Source organism: Cydia strobilella, chromosome Z, assembly GCF_947568885.1.
Source record: "Cydia strobilella chromosome Z, ilCydStro3.1, whole genome shotgun sequence".
NCBI classification, from domain to species: Eukaryota; Metazoa; Arthropoda; class Insecta; order Lepidoptera; family Tortricidae; genus Cydia; species Cydia strobilella.
The window spans coordinates 36,793,439-36,813,155 of record NC_086068.1 but is presented as its reverse complement, the minus strand read 5'-3'; the positions used below and the strand labels follow the sequence as shown (position 1 = coordinate 36,813,155).

The window sequence follows — 19,717 nt, the reverse complement described above, 5'->3', positions numbered from 1 at the left end:
CGCACACGCCGAGACGAAATTCACGTACGATCGCAGTGAGCGAGGTGCGGGTACAGAGAGGCTGAGACGCTCAAGACCAATCAGCGAGAATCGTCTTAAGTACAACTTTTCTAATGAAATTCAATAATTAAAACCAAAAGTCTTTGTAATTTACTAATAATATTTGTGAGGGGGGGAAGGGGGGGGGGGGGAGGGGGACCACAAAACTGGTTGGCAACATCTGTTAATTGGATGTCTGGGATCTATATTGATAGCCCACCTTGTGAGCCTCGTTCTGGGGATTCGTATGCTGCCTACAAATATAAAGACGATGTTCTTCTTGACAGGTTTTTAACCCTTAAATGCATGATTTTTTGTATAACTTTTTAATAAATTGAAATAGATGTGTCATGCTGTATAAAAGTAATAAATGTGATTTTGGATAGCTGCATATTGAGCCACGGACCATCAAATATACGATGCATATATACATCATTATGCATTTAAGGGTTAATTAATATTAGTTTTACAAATCTGGTTTTAGTGGTTTTCTCATTTAAGTCGTAATTCTTTACAAGTTGATAGGCAAGGCTAAGTTGTCACAGATAACATATATCAGCCCTACACGCTCAAAGTATGCTTTTTGGCGGGCTTTCAATAACTGTCATTAGAAATAATATTACAATCACCTTATGTTGGTTCAGTATTAGCCATATTGTTTTATTAAGCCGTTACGTTGTTAAGCTTGGAATAATACTATATATAATATAAAAATAGTACAGAATATAAAATGCTAACAGTCGGCCAATCCTGGAATATAACGCGTCTCTACGTTTTAAAGAGTTAAATACACTTAATCCACATTTCACATAATGCACAACATAACAACAGATGATAGAATCAATTTTATTCAACTTACGAACTACATCACTACAGGCATTCCTCCAATGCCTGCAACGACTCACTTATAAACTACATCAATACATGCCTTCACATGTTATTGACTCACTGTTTCTTACAAACTACATCAATGCATGCATTCACATGTCATTGACTCACTGTTACTTATAAACTACATCAATACATGGATTCGCATGTTATTGACTCACTGTTACTCATTTAATACATCAATACATGGATTCACATGTCATTGACTCACTGTTTTTCACTTAATACATCAATACATGGATTCACATGACATTTGACTCACTGTTACTCACCTTATACATCACTACATAGACTCTCATGTCATTGACTCACTGTTACTCATTTACTATATCAATACATGTCATTTTCTCACTGTTACTCATTTAATACAAAATACATGGATTTACAAATCACTGACAGCTGACTCACTTTTTCTCATTTACTACATCAATACAAGGACTCATGTCATTGACTCACTGTTACTCATTTAATACAAAATACATGGATTTACATATCACCGACTCACTATTATTAATTTACTACAGCCTTGCAGCTATTCACCTGACTCACTGTATCACTCGCTCAATTTGAATAATTGTAAGATTTTTGTACTGAATCACTACTGAATCACTCTTTTATTTTTAGGCATATACTAAATTGCCATATTATTATTTATAAATTCGCTCTTATAATAACTGTGTTATAAATTATTATAAAAAACTTTTTTATCACAAAATTCTCTAACTCACTTTTAGAAAATAATCATGGATAAGTACCTTCATATCTCTTAATCACACAATATCAGAAGCTTCTCTGTTTCGCTCCATAACAAGTTGTATTGAAATATCTTTTATGATTAGATTACATTCTAAGATTTTCTGGCTCACTGAATAACATGTTGTAATACTCGTAGAATGTACATCTTTCACAGTTACATTATTTAGCACAATTCATATTACTCTTACTCTTGTAGGAATCTTATCACAATTTTAAATTTATCTTTATAAATAGTTAATATCTTATGCAGTATATGATTAATAAACATCAGTTGATAGCAATTTTTCACATATATCATCATTATTACTTTTCTATTTAATAACATCTTTAGCATAAATCAATTGCTTTGATAGTAACCATTTTTACCCTTTGCTTTCACTCTGAACCACTACCTAAGTATGCATACTAGTATACTTATCTCACAGTCACATATAAGTTTTCTTGTACACCGTAACACCTTGTTATGATTGATGGGAGTATTTTAGTACCCTCTCTAAGTTGTACATAAGCTTGTACCCTTCATTATCATCATATCAGCCAAAAGACGTCCACTGCTGGACATAGGCCTTCCCCAGAGATCTCCACAACAACGGGTCTTGCTTGTAAAATATTATATCATTGCGCAACTCTAGGTATGAAATCATGTTTGGTCATTGTGCTGCAAATGGCAATACCATCATCTACTACTTTAATGGTCTAGCAAAGTTTATAATATTCCTAACTTTGGGAAATTATTATTTGGCATTCATATTTTTGGTATACTTTAGATATATCTTGAACATATAACATATTTTATTCCTAAATCATCCTAAAGTACTAGGCAACGGTCCGTGTTCTAATAATTTGTAGAATAGGTATAATTTGCTTTTATAAGACCATTAACTGGCTGCAACTAAAGTGCCTGCAATAGCTTGTGAGCCCGATGAATTGTACATAATCCCTCAGGAGTAACTGTGTATAATGCTCCAAAGTCTATACATAAACATTACAGGACTTGAAAAGAAAACATATTTACTTATAGATTCATACACCCCATAAGTCATCAATAATTTTAACAACATTCTATACGGATCATATATAAACTAGTTAAAAAAAAAAAAAAAAAAAATTATCATTCTGACATTGTCTACTTCTACAGTAACTACTTTCCTTCATACATGCTTAACTAACAAATTGCAAAAGCCCCACAATTAAGTTATCAAGGTGACATGGACTAGGTCCATGAGTAAATTTCAAGCATTAGTTTCTCTCCTCAGGATGCTCGGGCTATCAAAATCAACCTATGCCTAGTATTGCACCCTGCTGATATAAATTGACTTAAAATGGTTATTTTTATTCATTTCAATTATACTCTTCCCCATCATTACCGTTACCTGAACCAGCCATTTCACCGGATATGTCATGCTGATTACCAATTTATCATAAGGGCTAAGCGCTGTCCAATATCAGTTTGAACATGTTTATCTCCATAATATTCATTAATAAGAAAAGCCATTTTTAATTTCCATCTCCATTCAGGCCCTGTGAAAAGAACTGATAGCAAGCCTTGGTACCATCTATGAAAATGAGATGAATACCTACATTACAACTACACTTATTTTTATATGTGTGTGCCCTATCATGAGACCTACTTGTTTATATGGTGCATCCTCGGAAGGATGGATCAGTACTTGCACTTGACTTTTGTCTTACTTCTCCAGCCACACTTTCTACTACAACCATGGGATCTTCCCATTTTCACTTTTACTGTTAAAAACTGACAATATCAAAACAAATCAAATATACAAAGAGAATGATAGTTACAGCAAGTAAATTCAGAGTAAAATTCAAATGTAATATTCAGAATCAATACGCTCACGAGAAGCCAAACACATTATTAATCACTGGGTACTATTACAGCTATTGGAGATATTTCAATTACCAAAAAAAAAGAAAGAAATTACACACATGAATATTCACGACACAAAAAACGCTATGTAATCTTAATTTAATTAGTTAGTTTATTCAAATAGGTTAGTTTTCCTTAAACAGATATCACTTTCTCCAACTCCCAGATTTGTTAGTAACTCTTCAGACTGCCAAAACACAGTGGAAACAGATGAAAACAACTGGAATTCTCTGACCTTTGGCTCCCAATTTATAGAAATAACATATTTTCCAACTGGCGGGCGTCGGTTTTGAAGCAAGCTGCTCCAACTTATCCCACTTCTGAATTGATAGCCCACCTTGTGAGCCTCGTTCTGGGGATTCGTATGCTGCCTACAAATATAAAGACGATGTTCTTCTTGACAGGTTTTTAATTAATATTAGTTTTACAAATCTGGTTTTAGTGGTTTTCTCATTTAAGCCGTAATTCTTTACAAGTTGACAGGCAAGGCTAAGTTGTCACAGATAACATATATCAGCCCTACACGCTCAAAGTATGCTTTTTGGCGGGCTTTCAATAACTGTCATTAGAAATAATATTACAATCACCTTATGTTGGTACAGTATTAGCCATATTGTTTTATTAAGCCGTTCCGTTGTTAAGCTTGGAATAATACTATATAATATAAAAATAGTACAGAATATAAAATGCTAACAATACAATGTATATCAGAAGTCAGAATGAGGTCCGCAATTTTTGCAAACTGAACTTCACTGAGGGGCCGGTCCGTGCAACTTCTTTTTAAAGTCTAAATCTCATATAAATACTAGCTTTTGGAAACAAAAAATATGACAATGTAGTAGTAGTATGTAGTATTAATTAGGTAGTTTAATTAGGCTAAGAGCTAGACTCAAATTAGTCTAATTTGTGCAAAAGGTGGGATTTTTTCGATAGCTAATGTATGAGAATTGTAAGGGGGAAATTCAAAGGGCTGGTGGGGGTAACGGCACCACTTTTCAGCCCGGCAACATCGGGTTTCTAGGAGCGTAGGAACCCCACTACAAGGATCAGAAGTTAAACCGCGGTGCGCTATTTTTGCAAACGAACATCTCATTGGTAGTACTATGCCTTATGGGAAACGGTCGAAGAGATAGTTCAGATCCGGAAACCGCAACCAAATTTTAGTATGTTGTTGGGCATGGTACTGGGTCTCCAAAACTGCCGGGAGACAGCGGCGTCGGCCATCTACTTCAGCGGAATGAAGTCATCAAAATGACTCTCGCTTCGTTGCGAATATTGCATTTTGCACCCAAACTATGCATTGCACATACACGTGTGGGGTATTAAACGAAAGCTAATAAAATATTATATATTTCACTTAAACACTATGTTCCAAAATATACAATAGATCAAAATGATGAAAAAAAAATCGATTATTTGGGTTTTTCAACCAAACCAAAAGTCGGACGTTAAAGCAATGTAAATACTACAAAATTAAAGCTGATGTCTTAAGCCATACACTGATATCAAAATAATCAAAATCAGGCCAAAAATGTGAAAATTATGCATCAAAATGTAGGTATTTGCTAGAACAAATGCATTAAAGTAAAAAAAAACGAAATTGGTCATTTTCAGGATAATCCGCATAAGCTTCTAGTATGTTATTGGCAATATAAAAAGGATCATAAAACTGCTGGGAGACAATCTCTATCGTGCCTGAGTGACAAATAATGGCGTCATACATGTGACCACTACCGAAATTTGCAAAATCTAAATTATAACTATACCATGAGTCATACATACACGTGTGCTATATCAAACGAAAGGTTATTAAATATATTATGATTCGTTAATACATTATTTATAAAAACATTGTATATTTTAGGAGCTACAAACAAAGAAAAATCACTTTTTTTAGAAAAGTTCGTGTATATACCTATATATGTCGGATCAGTAGGCCGAGCACATGATTGACGCGACAGTATCTCACCGCGAGATAGACTACCCGTTTTTTACTAACTGTATGAATTAAAGGGGGACGGGTAGTCTATGTCGCGGCGAGATACTCTCGCGGCTGTCATGTGCTAGCCCGGCTGGAGCGGCCGGAATAGGAGACTGGGCGTTATCACGGGTTACGGACATAGCGATGAGCTTTATAAACTTTGATTAATAACTTTTATTTGCACTAACGCAATAAGAAATAACACTTGTTACAAAACGCAAGATATCGAACTATATTAGAACTAATAGCTTATAACAGCTAGGTATTTAGGTAACCTAGGTATAGTGGAAACTGACAAGTCTCTTGGCGAGCACGTCTACTTCGCACCGAATGCTAGATCAAAATGTCCTCTCCTCGTGGTTTCATTTCACCACCTCCATACCGTCTTCCGCCAAGAGCCATGTCCACCAATCAGAATTAAGTTATAAACCCAATGCTTGCGTTTCCAGTGTGTTATCAAGATAACAATTACAATCGAGAACCAGTCAGAAAATAGAACGACCGGAAAGAGTATACAGTTTGACCAACTAAACTCTAAATTAAAGTTTCCATTTAAATTAACAAGAGCCAATCAGAATAAAGCAAGAACGGAAACTGTGTACCTACAGGTTGGCCAACTTAGTTCTAAACAACCAAATCAGAATAAAGAACAGCCGCAAACACGTATACAGGTTGGCCAACATAACTAAGAATTAAGATTTGAACAAGGTGTTGCAAGTAAGAAAATTAAATGATTTATGGTTACAGTCAACAGGTGTCGCTACCAGTTGACAGCGATCGAACAATTATGATCTGCACGGATTGTTTACATGAAGCTACCTGCTTATGACAAACAAAAAAATGAAAATATTAATAAACATCATTGCTAACTGGTGGCGCCGCCATCACAATTCGACACAGCCATCTTGACCATCACCCGTCCTCGGGAGCATTATCTGTAAACAAATAAAATCAAAAGTATTTCGCTCGGCTAATCCTGACATAAAACTTGAATTATGACAACATAAATTCACACATGGTGTTTATTGCAATCAGCACAATTTGCAAAGAAATAGTATTAGGGTCAAAATATAATCAGATTGTGATTTCATATGATAGTGCCAAATGCCATACATCGGATTAATAAAACAGAATATACAAAAATCAACCTGAATTCACACTTCACGGAATTACACCAGTCCTCCTTCGGTGTCTTCATCACACGGATGATACGCCAGTCCATCGGCTTGCTAGTACCTAATAACCCATCAGAAGTTAACCATCTCAGCCGCGTAAGTGCTACTCCTCGCAAAGAGTATTCTGCACATAAAAAGCAGACCACGTGCACCTCTTACATGCTCCGGAACTTCCGATGCAGTTACTAGACAATGCCCAGTCCATCGGGCGTGCCTTCAGTCCATCGAAAGCAAAACAGTAGTGCCCAGTCCATCGGGCTGCCTTCAGTCCATCGAAAGCAAAACAGTAGTGCCCAGTCCATCGGGCTGCCTCCAGTCCATCGAAAGCATACCAAAAAAAAAAAGTGTGAATTCAAATCAAAATTTTAGTCTGAAATTGTGGCACTATCAGAATCATCGCAAGCCAAGTCCAATTCAGGAGGAACCTGTTGCTCGGGCATTTTTCTGACTCTATCGTGAGAGTATTTGTACGTTCTATTAGACGTGAGCGACTTTATCACATATCTGTCACCATCGAGAACTTCAATGACTTTGAAAGGTCCCTTAAATTTAGGGTCCAATTTTAACTGGTTCCTTTCCTCATTCTCAATTAAAACATAATCACCTGCGGCGCAACTTTGAACTTTGGCTTTATTACTATCGAATCGCTCTTTATCATATTTCGCGCTTTTCACCATGTTTCGGGATGCCTGCTCTCTTATTGTATCTAAGTCAATAGCATCATTGTCATCAAGCGCCATCAAATTAAGTGGTCTGGCAACCTTGCCTATTAACAGCTCAAGGGGGCTAGCTTTGGTAACGCGGTTGACCGTAGAGTTCATGGCTAACTGAATATCACCTAGAGCATCCTGCCAGGATCGATCTTTACTGGTTTCTGCCGAAGTCAACATACTTTTTAATGTACCCATGACCCTTTCGACCTGCCCATTAGCACGACTAGCACCAGTTGCGATAAGATGCAATTTGATATTATGACTGCGACAAAAGTTCGAGAATTCCTTACTAGAAAAACAACGCCCTTGATCCGCGATCACCTGTTGCGGAGCGCCGAACAAAGATATGCTACTATTGAGAGCCCTAATGCTACGGTTGTTATCGATGTTTTTCGAATGAATCAAATGAACATACTTCGTGAATGCATCTATCATGACGAACACATACTCCTTGACATGATTTTTACCACTGAGCTTACCAGAAGCATCCATGTGGACCGTATGCCAAGGTATGGGGGTCTTCGGAATCGAATGCAATTCAGCCTGGACTCGCCCAGAGTGTGGCTTGGATAATTTGCACGTGATGCAGCTATCAACAAACCTACGAACGTACTTGGACATGCCTGGGAACCAATAATGGTCATAAACTTTCTCGAGTTTTCTCCCATCCAAGATGCATAATCGATTCGTGAACGTTGTTGATAACCGCCCACCTGAAAGCACGCGGAACCATAGGAACACAACGAGTTCGCCCATTGCGCTGCACTTTACGGTGGAGAATATTAGTGCGAACCTCGTATGTTTTCCTAACATCCTCTGACAAGACTTCATTCTGCAGATCAGACATAATTTTGAGAATTTCCTTGTCCTTTTCTTGTTCAGCCTGTAACCATGTATCAGACAGAGTTGCTAAATTGACACGTTTTTGATCTACAAGCTTTATCGGAGTTGAGGGTTCAGCTGGGACAGGATTTCGAGACAGACAATCAACATGAGACATCCTAGTGCCCTGACGGTGTTCAATGCTGAAATCGAACGATTGCAGGTATGCCCACCAACGGTGCACACGCGGGGACAGATCAACTTTAGTCTTTGAGGCCTTCACGGAACTGCAATCTGTGACAACCTTGAATTTACGACCTTGCAAATAGTGCTTAAAGTACATGACAGCGTTGACCACCGCCATGGTCTCTAATTCAAATGAGTGGTACCGGGATTCAGCTGGAGATGTACGGCGGCTGTAGTAAGCAACGACATGTTGTTTGTTGTCTACCTTTTGCAGAAGAATAGCACCGTAGCCATCCGCACTCGCATCAGTGTGAACTTCTATCGGGAAATATGGATTGTAGATCATTAACACAGGCTCGGTAGACAGCTGCGCAATGATCTTTTGACGAACCTCCTCATGCTCTGGTCGCCAATCAAGAGACTTGTTCTTCCTACTCGTCAGTTTGTATAGAGGAGTCATGGTTTTGGAAAAATCGCGAATAAACTGCCGAAAATATGACGCCAACCCTATAAATTGACGGAGCTGGGTAATGGTCGTTGGCGGAGGAAGCTTAGTTAGCGCTTCAACTTTGGTTGGATTTGGTTGCACACGACCATCTTCAATGACATAGCCTAAAAACTCTATACGCCTTTTCAAGAATGAAGATAAGTTTAAAGAAAGACCTGCTTTTGTCAACACCTCTAGCACAATTTTAAGACGCTTTAGAATAGATAAAAAAAAAGACGCTCGAGACCTTCTTCAACGGTAGATAACAAAATCAGCAGATCGTCTATGTAAACCACAACAAAACAGTGCGCTAGATCACCTAACGCCTTCATGATTGCCCTTTGATACACACAACTTGCGTTCTTCAGCCCAAATGGCATGGTGAGATACTCCCACCTCTCCTGAAAATGACCAATTTCGATTTTTTTAACTTTAATGCATTTCTTCTAGCAAATACCTATATTTTGATGCATAATTTTCACATTTTTGGTCTGATTTTGATTATTTTGATATCAGTGTATGGCTTAAGACATGAGCTTTAATTTTGTAGTACATTGCTTTAACGTCCGACTTTTGGTTTGGTTGAAAAACCCAAATAATCGAATTTTTTTCTTCATCATTTTGATTTATTATTAAATTTCTCTTAAACTATTGTATATTTTGGTACATAGTGTACTAGTGAAGTATATAATATTTTATTGGCTTTCGTTTAATACCCCACACGTGTATGTGCAATGCATAGTTTGGGTGCAATATGCAATATTCTCACCGAGGCGGGAGTCATTTTGATGACGTCATTCCGCTGAAGTAGATGGCCGGCGCCGCTGTCTCCCGGCAGTTTTAGAGACCCAGTACCATGCCCAGCAACATACTAAAAGTTGAAAGCGGTTTCCGGATCTGAACTATATTCCCATAAGGCAGTGCACTATGGAGCCTGCTCTATATGTGGCATAATAGTTATTAACTACTATTATTTGTATTCTAGAAATAAAGTTTTCTATTTTGACAAAAATACCGAGATATGCAGTTTATAATGGAAGATGCGGGTTTTAACTGATAATAAGAATAAAATAGGTATTGATAATATGATACTAACATTGGAAAAAAAAACCGGCCAAGTGCGAGTAGGAGTCGCGCACGAAGGGTTCCGTACCATTACCTATAAAAATGGCAAAAAATCACGTTGGTTGTATGGGAGCCCTCCTTTAATATATTTTTCCTGTTTTTAGTATTTGTTGTTATAGCGGCAACAGAAATATATTATCTGTGAAAATTTCAACTGTCTAGCTATCACGGTTCATGAGATACAGCCTGGTGACAGACGGACAGACAGACAGACAGCGAAGTCTTAGTAATAGGGTCCCGTTTTTACCCTTTGGGTACGGAACCCTAAAAAGCAATAAAAATACTTAAATTGATTATTTCGGATTATAAATTTAGTAAAAATATACAATACAAATACTTGTTATTTATTTATTTATGTAAATATAATGTATTTATTGCAATTTTCCGAAAATAATTTGTGTAGCTAGTCTTATGTACAAAAATTCTTACATAATTAGGGTTCCGTACCTCAAAAGGAACAAACGAAACCCTTATAGGATCACTCGTGCGTCTGTCTGTCTGTACGTCTGTCACAGCCTATTTTCTCCGAAACTACTGGACCAATTAAGTTGAAATTAGGTACACATATGTAAGTTTGTGACCCAAAGATGGACATGTAATGTAAGCAAATTAATTTTAAACACGGAGGCCACTTATGGGGGGTAATGAGAAAATGAAAAAATAAAGTTTGTCAAACTATATCGTGTTACATATCAAATGAAAGAGCTCATTGTGAGAATCTCAAATATATTTTTTTTATAATTTTAAGATAAATAGTTTAGAAGTTATTCAAGAAAATAGGCAAAAAATGACCATTCCCCTCCTTTATCTCCGAAACTACTTGGTCAAAAATTTTGAAAAAAATACACAAGATAGATCTTTACCTATAGATCACCGGAAAACCTATTAGAAATGTGCAGTCAAGCGTGAGTCGGACTTAATTACTTAGTTTTTGATCCGACCCCTACGGGGTTTTTAAAGACATTTCACATAAAAATTCATTGTTTAAATTGTGTAATGTACGGAACCCTTGGAACGCGAGTCCGACTCGCACTTTGCCAGTTTTTTTTTTTAATATGGGTTTAAAACATAATAAATTAGTTCACACATCATCATTACCATACATGCAATATCATTTCCATCTATAAAAGAGTAATTACCATTCTACTTTCTTATTTTCCAAAAGCGATACTTAACTTCATATTTAAGCCACAAATTAATTGGATCTTTTTTTTTTGTTTTTTGATATTTATTTCTAATTTCGACCATGATTTACTTTATTTAATTTTTTGTTTTTGTTACACCTAATTGTATATTTATTGTTTAGATATTAATTTTAAGTTTTATCTCGATTTATATTTTAACTGTATTGTAATTATAAGTTTTTGACATGTAAATTGGTTTTATGAATAAAATGATTATGATTATGATTAAATACCATAAATATACTCAATATATAGCCACTTGTTACATTAGATAGATGTAAAAACAAATTATTTAATAATTTTCAGATACCGACCAAACCTGCAGAGAAGAGGAATCCTCAAGTATATTTTGACATGAGTGTCTCAAAGCAGGAACTTGGACGGATAATTATAATGCTACGAGCTGATGTTGTGCCCAAAACTGCCGAGAACTTTAGAGCTTTGTGTACGCACGAGAAAGGATTTGGGTACCAAGGCAGCAGTTTCCATCGAATAATACCCGATTTTGTATCCTTTACTTAAATTTAAGAATTTTGAAGTGTTGCTTTTTGCACTATTAGTTGACAGGCAACAGAGAGTTTAGTGGAAGCCGCTCGACCCCAATTTCAAAAAAAACCGCAAATTGATGTACAGGTTAGCCGTTTGGCACACGCATACTATAGGTCAAAACAAAATTTTTGACCCGCATTTCCTAAAAAAAATTCCCTTAGGAGGGGTGGTAAAACATTTTTTTTTGTATGGAAAAAGAATAATTTTTCGAAAACCTATCGTGTGAAAACCTATCGTGTGCGGGTATCATACGACTTTTGAGGCGATTCTAAAAATATACCACATCATTACATTTCAGCCATTTTTTTTATTAAAACAAAAAGAATTTTCAAAACATACCAAGTTTGGGCTCCTCCAGATACGATATTGCTGATATTTTTTGTACAATATACCACAAATGATACGAGATATCCTCATATCTCATATCCAACCCCAAGAAAGCAATTTTGAAAATAATATCATTTTAACAAAAAAAAAAAACAATTTTACAAAGTGACACAGTTCTACTACAATACCTATTTTACGAGACTTATGGAACTGTACTGCAGATATTAATCGTAAAATGATACGTAATATCTATATATCCAACGGGGAATACCTCTTTAACCCTTTAACTGCGCCTTTTCATCAGTTGGTATAGTTTGTTTAGTTTTTGACACAAAATATCAAGATTGTATCCTTCAGATACGATATATGTACCTTACTGATTTTTTTTGTACAATATACCACAAATGATACGTAATATCTTGATATCTAACCCCAAGGCAGCAATTTTGATAATAATTCCATTAAGAACTTTTTTAAATATTTTTCATGTGTTTAATTTTTCAATATTACAATATTAAGAATACAGTTAACATAACGTACAGATAACGTACAGTTATCATTTGTGGTATATTGTACAAAAAAAATCTGCCACATTATATCTGGAGGAGTCCAAACTTGGTATGTTTTGAAAATTCTTTTTGTTTTAAATTAAAAAAAATGGCTGAAATGTAATGATATGGTATATTTTTAGAATCGCCTCAAAAAGCCCTTTCGCATGATACCACACACGATAGGTTTTGAAAAAAAAAAAATTTTTTTCCATACAACAATATAAATGTTTCAGCAGGACCCTAAGGGAATTTTTTTTAGGAACTGCGGGTCAAACATTTTGTTTTGACCTCTAATATGCGTGTGCCAAACGGCTAACCCGTACATCGATTTGCGGTTTTTTTATGCGAACCGCTTACACTATGTGTGATAGAATAAATAAACTATCCCAAAATCCCAAAACGGATGAAATGGGGCATTTTCTATGAAAAGGGACCTCATTGTCGATGGCGCTTACGCCGCACAGCGTCGCGCGACATTGTATTTATATCGGAGCATCGTTTATAACTCTCCAATAACAACAGTGCTAACCGTTCAGTTAGTAGACCATATCGCCATTAACAGGCTGTTGTGAAATTTTTCGATTTATTAAGTATTGTTGCTATTTTACGAAAAATACTGGACTTTGAATAAGGTTTTATGCATATTATGGAAGTTCACTTCAATTCTAATTGCATTATATATGAGCTGTTTTTACATTGTTGTAATAACCTAATTTCAAAATTTTCTAAATAATTACCGGGCCGTTACTGCGAAATGCTAATGGTAATCTGGCCAGATTACCATCAGCATTTCGGTGGGCCTCGCGGTGGGCTCACCGCGCAAAAGAAAGCCGATCTTCTAGGCACTCTTTTTGCCTCGGACTCGACCTTGACTTAGCTCCCCTGGTGCGCATGCTCTGCCATAAATCTCCATCAGTCAGAGGGATATTAGGCGGCAGATGCTATCCTTGAACATTTATACGTCTAGCGCACCAGACGGCATACCATCAGTTGTGCTGAAGCTGTGTGCTCCTGAGTTGTGTCACACTCTCTAGCAACTAACGGCATGTGCCTACATGCCAGGGTGCCTACCCTGGGCTTAAAAAAGACTCATCGAATTACGGGCCTATCACTATTAAAGGTCATGGAGCGTATAATTAACAAAATGCTCCTAAAACTAATCTAGACAAACACGATCTGATCAGAGACCGATTCCATCAATCGATTCTATTCCTATCCAGTATCAATAGTTTCCTAGGGGTCAACTTAAGGTAATGTACTAAAAAGCCACAAATTAAAGTAAACTTTTTCCATACATTTACTATGGCGAAAACGTGAAATTTTATTCAGTTTTCTATCTCGCCCATCAGTCCTACAGTAATGTCTTCATACAGTATTATGGTCCTTAAACTTGACAGGACTGATTGGCGAGACAGAGAAATGTTAATAAAATGTCACGTTTTCTCCATAGTAAATGTGTAATAGTTTTTTTTTTAATTTCTGGCTTTTTAGTACATTACCTTAAGTTGACCCCTAGGAAACGATTGATACTGGATAGGAATGGAATCGTTTGGCATAAAAAAATAGAATGTGAAAAATAAAAGTTAATTTTAGTACAAATTGTATGAGAAATGTTTTCTTCGATTTGTGGCTTTTCTAGCCGTTTATTTTTTTTGGTCCCATACAAGCTTTTGATCCTGGATAGAAATAGGATCGATTGGCATAAAAAAAACCTTTGTTAAAAATGACCTTTTTCTCGCATCCTGTATGTTTTTTCCAAATTCTGTATGTTTTTCCAACGCCAATCTTCATTAATTTGAAATCGAGGGAAGGTCTTCTAAGACCGTTTTTGCGTAGCAGCACGGGATCTGGTAGCTGCCCTCACTGACCCATTTAGAAATTCCACCCTGTATAAGTCGCAAGTCACACCCCATATGGAATAGCACTGCTGTTAGATACCTATGGGTACCAGCTTGAACTCTTCGAATCAAAAGGCGCGCTGTATGATTCGTTGACGTTCCCAAACTCATAAGCGATCGATGCTTATTGAACCTTTAAGTCTAAGGAAAGACTGCCTCCTTGTGTGTGTTCTACCACTTGTACAATGGGCTGTGTCCTGAAGAATTGATATGATGCCAACGGCCGCTTTCTATCACCATACCGCACGCCGTCGGCACGGCATCTTCACACCCTAGAATCTGAACCTAAATGGTCGCGCACTGTGCGGTTTAAAAGGAAAGGTTCCCGCGGACGCTCCGGTTGTGGAATGAGGTCGAGGTTTTCTCGAGGGGAGGGGTTTTCCATATGGGGATCTTCAAAAAAGAAGTGCACAGGTTCGTATAGGGTCGGCAACGTGCATGTAACACTCCTGGAGTTGCAGGCGTCCAAAGGATACGGTGACCGTTTACAACCAGGCGGGCCGCATGCTTGTTTGCCACCGATGCGGTAAAAAAATTACCTTAATGTGACTACTGTTTAGTCTATGAATTTTATGTTATTTTTAATTAGTATCACGAGCCGTACTCGCACTTAGAGTCCATCTACCGTAAGAAATTATCTGCTTTCGCGAATTTTATGGTATTGTAAGTGTACCAGTAGCGATACCTTTTAATAAGTTGTGTATTAAAAGCCACAAACCTTTGAAACCTTAACTAATATAAATCAGATGTGTCAAGGTGGAGATTTCACGAATCACAATGGCACTGGTGGAAAATCTATTTATGGGAGAAAATTTGATGACGAAAACTTTACACTGAAGCATTCAGGAGCTGGCGTGCTCAGTATGGCTAATTCTGGTCCCAACTCCAATGGGTCTCAGTTTTTCCTCTGCACTGCAAAGTAAGAATATGGCAAAATATTTTTGGCGTTATTCATAAAAGCGCTACAAGTCAGTGAACAGAAATAAAACATGGAAGCCGCGCTTGAGCAAATTCTCGGGACAATTACACACATACACAATTACCCCTACATTTAAATAAGACGATACGTTTACAGAGCCTGTAATCAAAGCTGGTAAACGAAATAATAGTCATCACTATTACACTAATGTACACAGCTAAGTGTAGATGAAATGCATATAATGTCAATAACTATCAATCAGCGACATTAATCCGCTAATAACCTTACGTACTGGCAGCTGAGACTTCGCGGTTCATATTTATTTTGATTAGAATATGACCTGGACAGGGACAGGTTTATGCCATACATTGAAGAATCCGTCTAATAATCCATGTAAAGCTTGTCCCAGAAAAAAATGACGCATTTTAATTTTCACAAAATCTTACACAACAGTTAAAAACCAACTGTTTTATGGTAAACTCTTGTTACAAATTTAATGAACAACGTGTATGTAAGCATGTTTTGAGTTTTTTTGACTTTATAAATCCAGTAATGTTGTCATTTTGTTGTAATGCCTGCCATCAGGTTTTGTACATAGAACTGTTATTAATTTTTAAGCTTTTTTTTCATTTCGACGAAGTTTTCATCAACTGACATGGCGTTAGTTTTTCATTTCCCATTATTATTATTTTTTTCAATGGATCGTAATTCAGAGCAGTTGGGAGGAATAAACTGTTATTCCACAAATTCGATTATTGTTGACTTAGTACCACTTCATCACTTTCTTGGATAATAGTAGATGTGATTTCCACTTCAGTTTACTATTTTGCATTTTTGTTAGGTACTTCATTTTATTTGTAGGTCTTTAAAGACTCTGCACTGTTCATTTGTACGTTTTGCACTTTTGGCTAAATATAAACTAAAAACCATAAATATATTCCAAAAAAACTACCCATGTGTTGCCATTAAAATTAAATATTTTTGCTAAAGTAAATTTTTACTTTTCTCAATGATGTGTAGCTAATGTTCTTATTTATTATAAAGATAAAATTTCATTTTAAATAAACAATCTTATATAAATACTAGTCACATCAATAGATATTTATTTATAACTATTTCGTAGAAGAAAAGTTAATATTACAATGGTATTATTTCAGATTTTAACAACATTCGGTACCAAATATTATTCTCATAATGTGTGTATTGCGTATTATATTATTATCAATATTTAAAAAAAAAACACAATTCCTATTGTCACTTCATTCGACATCTGGCGTTTGATCTCTCGTTGTCTCGTCGTGGTGATTTCCATTGTTGAGTTTTTGTTTCTTGTTAATCTAAATTAAACGTAGTATGATTTCTATCAAATTTATGTACCTAATAGCAAAATAATAATATTATTCCAGATGTAACCAACATATAAAAAGAAAATTACTTTCTATAGGTTGGTTACATCTGGAACGTCACAATAACAATGACATGTGTCAATATGACATTCGGCCATCTTTGGTAGTTTTTTTGGAATCTAATATTGGCTTTTAGTTTAGACAGACAGGGTAATAGGCGTTTTTTGCAACGCAGCTATGATGTTCTTCTCTGTATTATTTATTAGAAAACCCGGGCTTATGACCATTTCCAGTCCTCCATCGCCTACCATCAGTTTCTTAGATTGGTTTTTAACACCCTTTGAACAGGTCTTACTAACTACATAGATTAACTTCACTGCTAGTTTTTCGTGGAAATGCCTCGATTTTGTGTTTGTACAACATTTTTTCATGTACCTAGTCTTTTCTGTGATCGCGATATCTTCGAAAATGTAAACGAAAGAGACGTATTTTTATAAAGAATAAGAAAGCAGGTATTTTTATACATATAATAGTCTCCTTAAGCCTTTTGGCCAGTAGTCTGATTTGCTAGAATAGACATCGCCCTCCATAGAAAAATGCCTTCCAAAAATGACCCCAGCCTCACTGACACTGACAGCTATCCCTACTCTATTAATATGTTTAGCTCATAAAAGGTTAATATATCCAGCTTTTAATTATAGGTATCCATTAAACAATTTCCCGCTTTAAAAAAAAGTTGTGATTGGTCGATTTAAGTTTTGATTGGCTATAATAAAGTTCAATGCGCCAAACCTCTTGCGCGGCGTTACAATATTTTGGCGTTGTCAAACCTTACAAGGATGATACGAACCAGAGCGAACCAATTCCTATAATTATTATTTTGACGCGTATTTATTGTTAAGATTAAGCATGTCAAAACTTTATATTATGAGTATATCGGTACATTCAAAAGTTGAAATATAATATTAATGCGTAGTATGTAATTTGAAACAGTGTCAGTACATACAGACTTTTATAAAATGCTTTTATAAAACGTTTCTCAATTTTATTCAAAACACTTTTCTAGGTAGGTACCTAGGTACGAGTACCAATAAAAGGATATACAAAATCGTCACTTTAATCCGTGGCACCTGACAATTGCACAATAACTTGTAACTAATAATATTAGCGGAAGTCTCTTTCCAATTTGATTGATTAGAAAGAGACTTTGGCTAATATTATTAGTATTTATTAGTTACAAGTTGTTATGCAATCGGCCCCAGGGCCGTGTTGCATAATAAACTACAACTAATATTACAAGCGGAACTCCTTTTCTAATAAGTGGAATTAGAAAAGGAGTTTCGCTTGTAATATTAGTCTCATAAAATGTACGCTACAATTTCGCGTGGTTGGGCTAGGGACGCTAGGGTATAAATCTGGTTCCTGCCTCTCTAAAGTAACATCATCTGTTCAAAGAATTTTCTTATTTTCTGTTCCGGGTCCTTTCGGAAACTAGAATAGATAAAGCAGGAAGTTTACCGGTAAGAAATTTGCAGCGATCTTAATATTTTACATAAAACAAATAATCGGAGTTGCTTGTTGCATTAAAATAAAATCAATACTCAACTTTGTCATAGATATGTTGCATAACGCTATCCCCATTCTGCCACCCCGTATCGAAAAGGCATAAGTCATTATGAAACTAGTATAGAGTTACGACATTTGGTTTAGCGTATCGTATTAGTCTTCAACAGTCTGCTAATTTAAATAATTACGAGTATTTATCGTGTTTAGGAATTAAACTTACACAAACCAATTTATCCCATTTTTTTTCTTGTGTTTTATTGAATTGTTGCGGCACCGTTTTACCGCACAAGAAGGCATTTTATGTGGCTTTCTGAATTAATAATTTTAAATGGGATGACATATTATGCCACAGAAGGCCGCTGTTGTACTAAAGCTGTCAAATTCCGCGCAGCACAGGCGATTCGTTTTCGGCACAGTAGCCGTGGGGTCATTTTTGAGCTCAAGTCAGTCTTCTATAGTTATTCTACTTCGTTGGGTTGGGGTTCACGAATTGGGTCAAAAATATTTGAACAGGCGGAGTCACAAAGGCTCATCCCCACTTTCAGTTCCAACAGAAATATTTTCGTTGGAAATGGTGACCTCTGCGTGCGGTGTGTAAATGCAAGATGAAGCAAAGATTTCTGGACAACTGCAAGTGAAAATGCACAACGGCAAGAAAGATTTGACAAAAAGTCTTAGCCATACAGGCCATATTTCAGATAATGTGTGTATTTGTTAAACTAATTCATTGAAAGAGTGACAGAAAAAACATATTTACATATAGGAGGCCGGTTATGGTTATCTCACGGGTTGGTTGTCACATAGCGGCCGTAACAAACAATTGAACGAACTAATAAATTGCATTTCCACAGTTTTTTGTGAATAGCATCTTGTGGGAATCTGAATGGAAAGTATAACAAATACTACAATGTAAAATGACAGTACCATGCGTAATTATTAATTTACAATAACTAGGTAGTTTTTTATAGCTGCATCCCATGAAAGAGAAAAGGATAATAATACAAATGTGTAAGAAGGAATTTCTTTCAATATAGAAAATATGTATCTAAATCAAACATAAGTTAATAAAATAGTCTACTTCATTTGGCATACTTAACATCATTCCTATTATCCTCGTAATCTAAAAAGTCGTATGCAGTTACGACGTTTTAGCCTAGCACGGTAGTTGACGGTAGTTTTGAAAAAATGACATATTTATTCTGTTTTACTAAGTTATCTGTTTACTTACACGTGAAAAGTGATTCTACTGTCCTTAGTATGAGCAAAACTTCTGCACCACGACACATGAAGACATTTTTAATTATAAAAAAACGTTTT

The 19,717-nt window shown here is 36.0% G+C and overlaps 1 protein-coding gene and 1 long non-coding RNA gene across 2 annotated transcripts in view; both read left to right on the top strand.

The window, feature by feature from the left end:
• The window catches only part of LOC134754984 (uncharacterized), a 261,683-nt gene that overhangs the window by 204,675 nt on the left and 37,291 nt on the right, over positions 1-19,717 (top strand). The gene's annotated exons all lie outside the window — the stretch shown is intronic.
• The window catches only part of LOC134754912 (peptidyl-prolyl cis-trans isomerase), a 44,454-nt gene that overhangs the window by 4,339 nt on the left and 20,398 nt on the right, over positions 1-19,717 (top strand). Inside the window, exons 3-4 of the mRNA XM_063691386.1 lie at positions 11,551-11,751; positions 15,316-15,488. Coding sequence (XP_063547456.1) covers positions 11,551-11,751; positions 15,316-15,488 — 374 coding nt within the window. The remainder of the gene's footprint in view (positions 1-11,550; positions 11,752-15,315; positions 15,489-19,717) is intronic.